At 43.5% G+C, this 13,328-nt stretch overlaps 1 protein-coding gene across 1 annotated transcript in view; it reads left to right on the top strand.

Moving 5' to 3' along the window:
• map3k9 (mitogen-activated protein kinase kinase kinase 9) overlaps positions 1–13,328 on the top strand; it is an 89,736-nt gene that overhangs the window by 27,362 nt on the left and 49,046 nt on the right. Inside the window, exon 2 of the mRNA XM_052485490.1 lies at positions 7,094–7,311. Coding sequence (XP_052341450.1) covers positions 7,094–7,311 — 218 coding nt within the window. The remainder of the gene's footprint in view (positions 1–7,093; positions 7,312–13,328) is intronic.

Genomic DNA, 13,328 nt, shown 5'->3' with positions numbered 1-13,328 from the left:
CTTGGTATCCCTGTTTCTCTCTCTCTCTCTGTCCAATATCGTCTCTTGGTATCCCTGTTTCTCTCTCTCTCTGTCCAATATAGTTTCTTGGTATCCCTGTTTCTCTCTCTCTGTCCAATATCGTCTCTTGGTATCCCTGTTTCTCTCTCTCTGTCCAATATCGTCTCTTGGTATCCCTGTTTCTCTCTCTCTCTGTCCAATATCATCTCTTGGTATCCCTGTATCTCTCTCTCTGTCCAATATCGTCTCTTGGTATCCCTGTTTCTCTCTCTCTCTGTCCAATATCGTTTCTTGGTATCCCTGTTTTTCTCTCTGTCCAATATCGTCTCTTGGTATCCCTGTTTCTCTCTCTGTCCAATATCATCTCTTGGTATCCCTGTTTCTCTCTCTCTGTCCAATATTGTCTCTTGGTATCTCTCTGTCCAATATTGTCTCTTGGTATCTCTCTGTCCAATATTGTCTCTAGGTATCCCTGTTTTTCTCTCTGTCCAATATCGTCTCTTGGTATCCCTGTTTTTCTCTCTGTCCAATATCGTCTCTTGGTATCCCTGTTTCTCTCTCTCTGTCCAATATTGTCTCTTGGTATCTCTCTGTCCAATATTGTCTCTTGGTATCCCTGTTTCTCTCTCTCTGTCCAATATTGTCTCTTGGTATCTCTCTGTCCAATATTGTCTCTTGGTATCTCTCTGTCCAATATTGTCTCTTGGTATCTCTCTGTCCAATATCATCTCTTGGTATCCCTGTTTCTCTCTCTCTGTCCAATAACGTCTCTTGGTATCCCTGTTTCTCTCTCTCTGTCCAATATTGTCTCTTGGTATCTCTCTGTCCAATATCATCTCTTGGTATCCCTGTTTCTCTCTCTCTGTCCAATATCGTCTCTTGGTATCCCTGTTTCTCTCTCTCTGTCCAATATCATCTCTTGGTATCCCTGTTTCTCTCTCTGTCCAATATTGTCTCTTGATATCCCTGTTTCTCTCTCTCTGTCCAATATCATCTCTTGGTATCCCTGTTTCTCTCTCTGTCCAATATTGTCTCTTTGTATCTCTCTGTCCAATATCATCTCTTGGTATCCCTGTTTCTCTCTCTGTCCAATATCGTCTCTTGGTATCCCTGTTTCTCTCTCTGTCTAATATCGTCTCTTGGTATCCCTGTTTCTCTCTCTGTCCAATATTGTCTCTTGGTATCCCTGTTTCTCTCTCTGTCCAATATTGTCTCTTTGTATCTCTCTGTCCAATATCATGTCTTGGTATCCCTGTTTCTCTCTCTGTCCAATATCGTTTCTTGGTATCCCTGTTTCTCTCTCTGTCCAATATTGTCTCTTGGTATCTCTCTGTCCAATTTCATCTCTTGGTATCCCTGTTTCTCTCTCTGTCCAATATCATCTCTTGGTATCGCTGTTTCTCTCTCTCTGTCCTATATTGTCTCTTGGTATCCTTGTTTCTCTCTCTCTGTCCAATATTGTCTCTTGGTATCTCTCTGTCCAATATTGTCTCTTGGTATCCCTGTTTCTCTCTCTGTTTAATATTGTCTCTTGGTATCCCTGTTTCTCTCTCTGTCCAATATCATCTCTTGGTATCCCTGTTTCTCTCTCTGTCCAATATCATCTCTTGGTATACCTGTTTCTCTCTCTGTCCAATATCATCTCTTGGTATACCTGTTTCTCTCTCTGTCCAATATCATCTCTTGGTATACCTGTTTCTCTCTCTGTCCAATATCATCTCTTGGTATCGCTGTTTCTCTCTCTCTGTCCTATATTGTCTCTTGGTATCTCTCTGTCCAATATTGTCTCTTGGTATCCCTGTTTTTCTCTCTGTCCAATATCGTCTCTTGGTATCCCTGTTTTCTCTCTGTCCAATATCGTCTCTTGGTATCCCTGTTTCTCTCTCTCTGTCCAATATTGTCTCTTGGTATCCCTGTTTCTCTCTCTCTGTCCAATATTGTCTCTTGGTATCCCTGTTTCTCTCTCTCTGTCCAATATTGTCTCTTGGTATCTCTCTGTCCAATATTGTCTCTTGGTATCTCTCTGTCCAATATTGTCTCTTGGTATCTCTCTGTCCAATATCATCTCTTGGTATCCCTGTTTCTCTCTCTCTGTCCAATAACGTCTCTTGGTATCCCTGTTTCTCTCTCTCTGTCCAATATTGTCTCTTGGTATCTCTCTGTCCAATATCATCTCTTGGTATCCCTGTTTCTCTCTCTCTGTCCAATATCGTCTCTTGGTATCCCTGTTTCTCTCTCTGTCCAATATTGTCTCTTGATATCCCTGTTTCTCTCTCTCTGTCCAATATCATCTCTTGGTATCCCTGTTTCTCTCTCTTTCCAATATTGTCTCTTTGTATCTCTCTGTCCAATATCATCTCTTGGTATCCCTGTTTCTCTCTCTGTCCAATATCGTCTCTTGGTATCCCTGTTTCTCTCTCTGTCTAATATCGTCTCTTGGTATCCCTGTTTCTCTCTCTGTCCAATATTGTCTCTTGGTATCCCTGTTTCTCTCTCTGTCCAATATTGTCTCTTTGTATCTCTCTGTCCAATATCATCTCTTGGTATCCCTGTTTCTCTCTCTGTCCAATATCGTTTCTTGGTATCCCTGTTTCTCTCTCTCTGTCCAATATTGTCTCTTGGTATCTCTCTGTCCAATTTCATCTCTTGGTATCCCTGTTTCTCTCTCTGTCCAATATCATCTCTTGGTATCGCTGTTTCTCTCTCTCTGTCCTATATTGTCTCTTGGTATCCTTGTTTCTCTCTCTCTGTCCAATATTGTCTCTTGGTATCTCTCTGTCCAATATCATCTCTTGGTATCCCTGTTTCTCTCTCTCTCTGTCCAATATCGTCTCTTGGTATCCCTGTTTCTCTCTCTCTGTCCAATATCATCTCTTGGTATCCCTGTTTCTCTCTCTGTCCAATATTGTCTCTTGGTATCCCTGTTTCTCTCTCTCTGTCCAATATCGTCTCTTGGTATCCCTGTTTCTCTCTCTGTCCAATATCATCTCTTGGTATCCCTGTTTCTCTCTCTCTGTCCAATATCGTCTATTGGTATCCCTGTTTCTCTCTCTGTCCAATATCATCTCTTGGTATCCCTGTTTCTCTCTCTGTTCAATATTGTCTCTTGGTATCTCTCTGTCCAATATCATCTCTTGGTATCCCTTTCTCTCTCTGTCCAATATCGTTTCTTGGTATCCCTGTTTCTCTCTCTCTGTCCAATATTGTCTCTTGGTATCTCTCTGTCCAATATCATCTCTTGGTATCCCTGATTCTCTCTCTGTCCAATATCGTTTCTTGGTATCCCTGTTTCTCTCTCTCTGTCCAATATTGTCTCTTGGTATCTCTCTGTCCAATATCATCTCTTGGTATCCCTGTTTCTCTCTCTGTCCAATATCATCTCTTGGTATCGCTGTTTCTCTCTCTCTCTGTCCTATATTGTCTCTTGGTATCGCTGTTTCTCTCTCTCTGTCCTATATTGTCTCTTGGTATCCTTGTTTCTCTCTCTCTGTCCAATATCGTCTCTTGGTATCCCTGTTTCTCTCTCTGTCCAATATTGTCTCTTGGTATCCCTGTTTCTCTCTCTGTCCAATATCATCTCTTGGTATCGCTGTTTCTCTCTCTCTCTGTCCTATATTGTCTCTTGGTATCGCTGTTTCTCTCTCTCTGTCCTATATTGTCTCTTGGTATCCTTGTTTCTCTCTCTCTGTCCAATATCGTCTCTTGGTATCCCTGTTTCTCTCTCTGTCCAATATTGTCTCTTGGTATCCCTGTTTCTCTCTCTCTGTCCAATATCATCTCTTGGTATCCCTGTTTCTCTCTCTGTCCAATATTGTCTCTTGGTATCTCTCTGTCCAATATCATCTCTTGGTATCCCTTTCTCTCTCTGTCCAATATCATCTCTTGGTATCCCTGTTTCTCTCTCTCTCTGTCCAATATCGTCTCTTGGTATCCCTGTTTCTCTCTCTCTCTCTGTCCAATATCATCTCTTGGTATCCCTTTCTCTCTCTGTCCAATATCATCTCTTGGTATCCCTGTTTCTCTCTCTGTCCAATATCATCTCTTGGTATCCCTGTTTCTCTCTCTGTCCAATATTGTCTCTTGGTATCTCTCTGTCCAATATCATCTCTTGGTATCCCTTTCTCTCTCTGTCCAATATCATCTCTTGGTATCCCTGTTTCTCTCTCTCTGTCCAATATTGTCTCTTGGTATCTCTCTGTCCAATATCATCTCTTGGTATCCCTGTTTCTCTCTCTGTCCAATATCATCTCTTGGTATCCCTGTTTCTCTCTCTCTGTCCAATATCATCTCTTGGTATCCCTGTTTCTCTCTCTGTCCAATATCATCTCTTGGTATCCCTGTTTCTCTCTCTCTGTCCAATATCGTCTCTTGGTATCCCTGTTTCTCTCTCTGTCCAATATCATCTCTTGGTATCCCTGTTTCTCTCTCTGTCCAATATTGGCTCTTGGTATCCCTTTCTCTCTCTGTCCAATATCGTTTCTTGGTATCCCTGTTTCTCTCTCTCTGTCCAATATTGTCTCTTGGTATCTCTCTGTCCAATATCATCTCTTGGTATCCCTGTTTCTCTCTCTGTCCAATATCGTTTCTTGGTATCCCTGTTTCTCTCTCTCTGTCCAATATTGTCTCTTGGTATCTCTCTGTCCAATATCATCTCTTGGTATACCTGTTTCTCTCTCTGTCCAATATCGTTTCTTGGTATCCCTGTTTCTCTCTCTCTCTGTCCAATATTGTCTCTTGGTATCTCTCTGTCCAATATCATCTCTTGGTATACCTGTTTCTCTCTCTGTCCAATATCATCTCTTGGTATCGCTGTTTCTCTCTCTCTGTCCTATATTGTCTCTTGGTATCGCTGTTTCTCTCTCTCTGTCCTATATTGTCTCTTGGTATCCCTGTTTCTCTCTCTGTCCAATATCATCTCTTGGTATCCCTGTTTCTCTCTCTCTGTCCAATATCGTCTCTTGGTATCCCTGTTTCTCTCTCTGTCCAATATCATCTCTTGGTATCCCTGTTTCTCTCTCTCTGTCCAATATCATCTCTTGGTATCTCTCTGTCCAATATCATCTCTTGGTATCCCTTTCTCTCTCTGTCCAATATCGTTTCTTGGTATCCCTGTTTCTCTCTCTCTGTCCAATATTGTCTCTTGGTATCTCTCTGTCCAATATCATCTCTTGGTATCCCTGTTTCTCTCTCTGTCCAATATCATCTCTTGGTATCGCTGTTTCTCTCTCTCTGTCCTATATTGTCTCTTGGTATCGCTGTTTCTCTCTCTCTGTCCTATATTGTCTCTTGGTATCCTTGTTTCTCTCTCTCTGTCCAATATTGTCTCTTGGTATCTCTCTGTCCAATATCATCTCTTGGTATCCCTTTCTCTCTCTGTCCAATATCGTTTCTTGGTATCCCTGTTTCTCTCTCTCTGTCCAATATTGTCTCTTGGTATCTCTCTGTCCAATATCATCTCTTGGTATCCCTGTTTCTCTCTCTCTGTCCAATATCATCTCTTGGTATCCCTGTTTCTCTCTCTGTCCAATATTGTCTCTTGGTATCCCTGTTTCTCTCTCTCTGTCCAATATCGTCTCTTGGTATCCCTGTTTCTCTCTCTGTCCAATATCATCTCTTGGTATCCCTGTTTCTCTCTCTGTCCAATATTGTCTCTTGGTATCTCTCTGTCCAATATCATCTCTTGGTATCCCTTTCTCTCTCTGTCCAGTATCGTTTCTTGGTATCCCTGTTTCTCTCTCTCTGTCCAATAGTGTCTCTTGGTATCTCTCTGTCCAATATCATCTCTTGGTATCCCTGTTTCTCTCTCTGTCAATATTGTCTCTTGGTATCCCTGTTTCTCTCTCTGTCCAATATTGTCTCTTGGTATCCCTGTTTCTCTCTCTGTTTAATATTGTCTCTTGGTATCCCTGTTTCTCTCTCTGTCCAATATCATCTCTTGGTATCCCTGTTTCTCTCTCTGTCCAATATTGTATCTTGGTATCCCTGTTTCTCTCTCTCTGTCCAATATTTTCTCGTTGTACTCTTTTTCTGTCTCTCTGCCCAATATTGTCTCTTGGTTCCCTGTTTCTGTCTCTCTGTCCTACTGTATACTGTACAGCATAGGTCTCTGTTCCTCCTTCTCCTCTTTCAGTTCTCGAGGTTGACTCTCTCTGTCCTATCTGTGTTGTATGTACGTTCTCTGTCCCACCCTTTTCCTGTCATCTTCATATCCTTTACCCCCTCTTCGTCCTCCTTATCTCCTCTCATTGGTGGACAGGAGTGTCTGTTCCATGGAATTAGGAGTTTGAATTCTAGAATGGACATGAACCTTCTTACGATGGGATAAAGGTCAGCCATTTTGGTCAGGGAGTTGGCGAACCATGGTCAGCCATTTTGGTCAGGGAGTTGGTGAACCATGGTCAGACATTTTGGTCAGGGAGTTGGTGAACCATGGTCAGACATTTTGGTCAGGGAGTTGGCGAACCATGGTCAGACATTTTGGTCAGGGAGTTGGCGAACCATGGTCAGCCATTTTGGTCAGGGAGTTGGTGAACCATGGTCAGCCATTTTGGTCAGGGAGTTGGTGAAACATGGTCAGCCATTTTGGTCAGGGAGTTGGTGAACCATGGTCAGCCATTTTGGTCAGGGAGTTGGTGAACCATGGTCAGCCATTTTGGTCAGGGAGTTGGTGAACCATGGTCAGGGAGTTGGTGAACCATGGTCAGCCAGTGCTGTGATGAGATATTGTGCAAAAATAATGAATCTGAAGACTTTATCTGCACCGTTTGTGTGTTAGCTAGCCTGCCGGTTTTACAGGAATGATTCTATACATGTTTAACTGCCAATATGCCAACATTCCATAGAAGCACTGCAGTCCATCCACATCAATACACTGGTTGACATCAGTTGATGACAGGACAGACCGGCTGTAAATATAACCAGTACTGATAATGTATTCTATAATAGGACTCACAGCTTTCCAAGACAGCAAAAATACCCTGTTCCCTCATGCCCTGTTCCCTCATGCCCTGTTCCCTCATACCCTGTTCCCTCTAATACCCTGTTCCCTCTCATACCCTGTTCCCTCTCATACCCTGTTCCCTCTCTCCCTCAGTTCTGGAGGTTGACTTCTCGGAGCTGACCCTGGAGGAGATCATCGGGGTGGGTGGTTTTGGGAAGGTGTACCGTGCCATGTGGCGAGGGGCGGAGGTGGCGGTAAAGGCTGCGAGGCGGGACCCCGATGAGGAGGAGGGACAGATCCTAGAGAGCGTTCGTCAGGAGGCCAAGCTGTTTGCAATGCTGCACCACCCCAATATCATGGCCCTACTGGGGGTAAGAATCCTGCTATATCACCCCAATATCATGGCCCTACTGGGGGTACGAATCCTGCTATATCACCCCGACATCATGGCCCTACTGGGGGTACGAATCCTGCTATATCACCCCGATATCATGGCCCTACTGGGGGTACGAATCCTGCTATATCACCCCGATATCATGGCCCTACTGGGGGTACGAATCCTGCTATATCACCCCAATATCATGGCCCTACTGGGGGTATGAATCCTGCTATATCACCCCAATATCATGGCCCTACTGGGGGTACGAATCCTGCTATATCACCTCAATATCATGGCCCTACTGGGGGTACGAATCCTGCTATATCACCCCAATATCATGGCCCTACTGGGGGTACGAATCCTGCTATATCACCCCAATATCATGGCCCTACTGGGGGTACGAATCCTGCTATATCACCCCGATATCATGGCCCTACTGGGGGATGGAGGACTGAGATATGAGATCCCTGCTGATAGGAATCATGGCCATGGGACAGGGGATAAATGAGTCTCCCTATGGGCCCTGGTCAAAAGTAGTCCACTTTATAGGGAATAGGGCTCTGGTCAAAAGTAGTGCTCTACTTTGGGTGCCATTTGGGATGCAAACCTACATCTTCTAATCCAGGTGTAATCCAAGTGAATGTCTTCTAACCCAGGTGTAATCCAGGTGAATGTCTTCTAACCCAGGTGAATGTCTTCTAATCCAGGTGTAATCCAGGTGAATGTCCTCTAACCGAGGTGTAATCCAGGTGAATGTCTTCTTACCCAGGTGAATGTCTTCTACTCCAGGTGTAATCCAGGTGAATGTCTTCTAATCCAGGTGTAATCCAGGTGAATGTCTTCTAACCCAGGTGTAATCCAGGTGAATGTCTTCTAACCCAGGTGAATGTCTACTAATCCAGGTGTAATCCAGGTGAATGTCTTCTAACCCAGGTGTAATCCAGGTGAATGTCTTCTAACCCAGGTGTAATCCAGGTGAATGTATTCTAACCCAGGTGTACTCCAGGTGAATGTCTTCTAATCCAGGTGTAATCCAGGTGAATGTCTTCTAACCCAGGTGTAATCCAGGTGAATGTATTCTAACCCAGGTGAATGTCTTCTAATCCAGGTGTAATCCAGGTGAATGTCTTCTAACCCAGGTGTAATCCAGGTGAATGTCTTCTAACCCAGGTGTAATCCAGGTGAATGTCTTCTAACCCAGGTGAAATCCAGGTGAATGTCTTCTAACCCAGGTGTAATCCAGGTGAATGTCTTCTACTCCAGGTGTAATCCAGGTGAATGTCTTCTAACCCAGGTGAATGTCTGCTAATCCAGGTGTAATCCAGGTGAATGTCTTCTAACCCAGGTAAATTTCTTCTAATCCAGGTGTAATCCAGGTGAATGTCTTCTAACCCAGGTGAATGTCTTCTAACCCAGGTGAATGTCTTCTAACCCATGTGTAATCCAGGTGAATGTCTTCTAACCCAGGTGAATGTCTTCTAATCCAGGTGTAATCCAGGTGAATTTCTTCTAATCCAGGTGAATGTCTTCTAATCCAGGTGAATGTCTTCTAACCCAGGTGTTATCCAGGTGAATGTCTTCTAACCCAGGTGTACTCCAGGTGAATGTCTTCTAATCCAGGTGTAATCCAGGTGAATGTCTTCTAACCCAGGTGTAATCCAGGTGAATGTCTTCTAAGCCAGGCGAATGTCTTCTAATCCAGGTGTAATCCAGGTGAATTTCTTCTAATCCAGGTGAATGTCTTCTAATCCAGGTGAATGTCTTCTAACCCAGGTGTTATCCAGGTGAATGTCTTCTAACCCAGGTGTACTCCAGGTGAATGTCTTCTAATCCAGGTGTAATCCAGGTGAATGTCTTCTAACCCAGGTGTAATCCAGGTGAATGTCTTCTAACCCAGGTGTAATCCAGGTGAATGTCTTCTAACCCAGGTGTAATCCAGGTGAATGTCTTCTAACCCAGGTGTAATCCAGGTGAATGTCTTCGAACCCAGGTGTAATCCAGGTGAATGTCTTCTAATCCAGGTGTAATCCAGGTGAATGTCTTCTAACCCAGGTGTAATCCAGGCGAATGTCTTCTAATCCAGGTGAATTTCTTCTAACCCAGGTGTAATCCAGGTGAATTTCTTCTAATCCAGGTGTAATCCAGGTGAATGTCTTCTAACCCAGGTGAATGTCTGCTAATCCAGGTGTAATCCAGGTGAATGTCTTCTAACCCAGGTGAATGTCTTCTAATCCAGGTGTAACCCAGGTGAATGTCTTCTAACCCAGGTGTAATCCAGGTGAATGTCTTCTAACCCAGGTGAATGTGTTCTAATCCAGGTGTAATCCAGGTGAATGTCTTCTAATCCAGGTGTAATCCAGGTGAATGTATTTTAATCCAGGTGTAATCCAGTTGAATATCTTCTAACCCAGGTGTAATCCATGTGAATGTCTTCTAACCCAGGTGTGATCTAGGTTAATTTCTTCTAACCCAGGTGTGATCCAGGTGAATGTCTTCTAACCCAGGTGAATGTCTTCTAATCCAGGTGAATGTTTTCTAACCCAGGTGAATGTCTTCTAACCCAGGTGAATGTCTGCTAATCCAGGTGTAATCCAGGTGAATGTCTTATAACTCAGGTGAATGTCTTCTAATCCAGGCGTAACCCAGGTGAATGTCTTCTAATCCAGGCGTAACCCAGGTGAATGTCTTCTAACCCAGGTGTAATCCAGGTGAATGTCTTCTAACCCAGGTGTAATCCAGGTGAATGTATTCTAACCCAGGTGAATGTTTTCTAATCCAGGTGTAATCCAAGTGAATGTCTTCTAACCCAGGTGTAATCCAGGTGAATGTCTTCTAACCCAGGTGTAATCCAGGTGAATGTCTTCTAACCCAGGTGTAATCCAGGTGAATGTCTTCTAACCCAGGTGAATGTGTTGTAATCCAGGTCAATGTCTTCTAATCCAGGTGTAATCCAGGTGAATGTCTTCTAACCCAGGTGTAATCCAGGTGAATGTCTTCTAACCCAGGTGTAATCCAGGTGAATGTCTTGTAATCCAGGTGAATGTCTTCTAATCCAGGTGAATGTCTTCTAATCCAGGTGTAATCCAGGTGAATGTCTTGTAATCCAGGTGAATGTCTTCTAATCCAGGTGAATGTCTTCTAATCCAGGTGTAATCCAGGTGAATGTCTTCTAATCCAGGTGAATGTCTTCTAACCCAGGTGTAATCCAGGTGAATGTCTTCTAACCCAGGCGAATGTCCTCTAATCCAGGTGAATGTCTTGTAATCCAGGTGAATGTCTTCTAATCCAGGTGAATGTCTTCTAATCCAGGTGTAATGTCTTCTAATCCAGGTGAATGTCTTCTAATCCAGGTGTAATCCAGGTGAATGTCTTGTAATCCAGGTGAATGTCTTCTAATCCAGGTGAATGTCTTCTAATCCAGGTGTAATCCAGGTGAATGTCTTCTAACCCAGGCGAATGTCCTCTAATCCAGGTGAATGTCTTCTAATCCAGGTGTAATCCAGGTGAATGTCTTCTAATCCAGGTGAATGTCTTCTAACCCAGGTGTAATCCAGGTGAATGTCTTCTAACCCAGGCGAATGTCCTCTAATCCAGGTGAATGTCTTGTAATCCAGGTGAATGTCTTGTAATCCAGGTGAATGTCTTGTAATCCAGGTGAATGTCTTCTAATCCAGGTGAATGTCTTCTAATCCAGGTGTAATCCAGGTGAATGTCTTGTAATCCAGGTGAATGTCTTCTAATCCAGGTGAATGTCTTCTAATCCAGGTGTAATCCAGGTGAATGTCTTCTAATCCAGGTGAATGTCTTCTAACCCAGGTGTAATCCAGGTGAATGTCTTCTAACCCAGGCGAATGTCCTCTAATCCAGGTGAATGTCTTGTAATCCAGGTGAATGTCTTCTAATCCAGGTGAATGTCTTCTAATCCAGGTGTAATCCAGGTGAATGTCTTCTAACCCAGGTGAATGTCTTCTAATCCAGGTGTAACCCAGGTGAATGTCTTCTAACCCAGGTGTAATCCAGGTGAATGTCTTCTAACCCAGGTGAATGTGTTGTAATCCAGGTCAATGTCTTCTAATCCAGGTGTAATCCAGGTGAATGTCTTCTAACCCAGGTGTAATCCAGGTGAATGTCTTCTAACCCAGGTGTAATCCAGGTGAATGTATTCTAGCCCAGGTGAATGTCTTCTAATCCAGGTGTAATCCAGGTGAATGTCTTCTAATCCAGGTGAATGTCTTCTAACCCAGGTGTAATCCAGGTGAATGTCTTCTAACCAAGGTGTAATCCAGGTGAATGTCTTCTAACCAAGGTGTAATCCAGGTGAATGTCTTCTAATCCAGGTGTAATCCAGGTGAATGTCTTCTAACCCAGGTGTAATCCAGGTGAATGTCTTCTAACCCAGGTGTAATCCAGGTGAATGTCTTCTAATCCAGGTGAATGTCTTCTAACCCAGGTGTACTCCAGGTGAATGTCTTCTAATCCAGGTGTAATCCAGGTGAATGTCTTCTAACCCAGGTGTAATCCAGGTGAATGTCTTCTAACCCAGGTGTAATCCAGGTGAATGTCTTCTAATCCAGGTGTAATCCAGGTGAATGTCTTCTAACCCAGGTGTAATCCAGGTGAATGTCTTCTAATCCAGGTGAATTTCTTCCAACCCAGGTGTAATCCAGGTGAATTTCTTCTAATCCAGGTGTAATCCAGGCGAATGTCTTCTAACCCAGGTGAATGTCTGCTAATCCAGGTGTAATCCAGGTGAATGTCTTCTAACCCAGGTGAATGTCTTCTAACCCAGGTGAATGTCTTCTAACCCAGGTGAATGTCTTCTAATCCAGGTGTAACCCAGGTGAATGTCTTCTAACCCAGGTGTAATCCAGGTGAATGTCTTCTAACCCAGGCAAATGTCCTCTAATCCAGGTGAATGTCTTGTAATCCAGGTGACTGTCTTGTAATCCAGGTGAATGTCTTCTAACCCAGGTGTACTCCAGGTGAATGTCTTCTAATCCAGGTGTAATCCAGGTGAATGTCTTCTAACCCAGGTGTAATCCAGGTGAATGTCTTCTAAGCCAGGCGAATGTCTTCTAATCCAGGTGTAATCCAGGTGAATTTCTTCTAATCCAGGTGAATGTCTTCTAATCCAGGTGAATGTCTTCTAACCCAGGTGTTATCCAGGTGAATGTCTTCTAACCCAGGTGTAATCCAGGTGAATGTCTTCTAATCCAGGTGTAATCCAGGTGAATGTCTTCTAACCCAGGTGTAATCCAGGTGAATGTCTTCTAACCCAGGTGTAATCCAGGTGAATGTCTTCTAACCCAGGTGTAATCCAGGTGAATGTCTTCTAACCCAGGTGTAATCCAGGTGAATGTCTTCTAACCCAGGTGTAATCCAGGTGAATGTCTTCTAATCCAGGTGTAATCCAGGTGAATGTCTTCTAACCCAGGTGTAATCCAGGTGAATGTCTTCTAATCCAGGTGAATTTCTTCTAACCCAGGTGTAATCCAGGTGAATTTCTTCTAATCCAGGTGTAATCCAGGTGAATGTCTTCTAACCCAGGTGAATGTCTGCTAATCCAGGTGTAATCCAGGTGAATGTCTTCTAACCCAGGTGAATGTCTTCTAATCCAGGTGTAACCCAGGTGAATGTCTTCTAACCCAGGTGTAATCCAGGTGAATGTCTTCTAACCCAGGTGAATGTGTTCTAATCCAGGTGTAATCCAGGTGAATGTCTTCTAATCCAGGTGTAATCCAGGTGAATGTCTTCTAATCCAGGTGTAATCCAGTTGAATATCTTCTAACCCAGGTGTAATCCATGTGAATGTCTTCTAACCCAGGTGTGATCTAGGTTAATTTCTTCTAACCCAGGTGTGATCCAGGTGAATGTCTTCTAACCCAGGTGAATGTCTTCTAATCCAGGTGAATGTTTTCTAACCCAGGTGAATGTCTTCTAACCCAGGTGAATGTCTGCTAATCCAGGTGTAATCCAGGTGAATGTCTTATAACTCAGGTGAATGTCTTC

Source organism: Oncorhynchus keta, chromosome 29 (genome assembly GCF_023373465.1).
Source record: "Oncorhynchus keta strain PuntledgeMale-10-30-2019 chromosome 29, Oket_V2, whole genome shotgun sequence".
NCBI lineage: Eukaryota > Metazoa > Chordata > Actinopteri > Salmoniformes > Salmonidae > Oncorhynchus > Oncorhynchus keta.
This window is presented reverse-complemented; position numbering and strand designations above follow the sequence as displayed.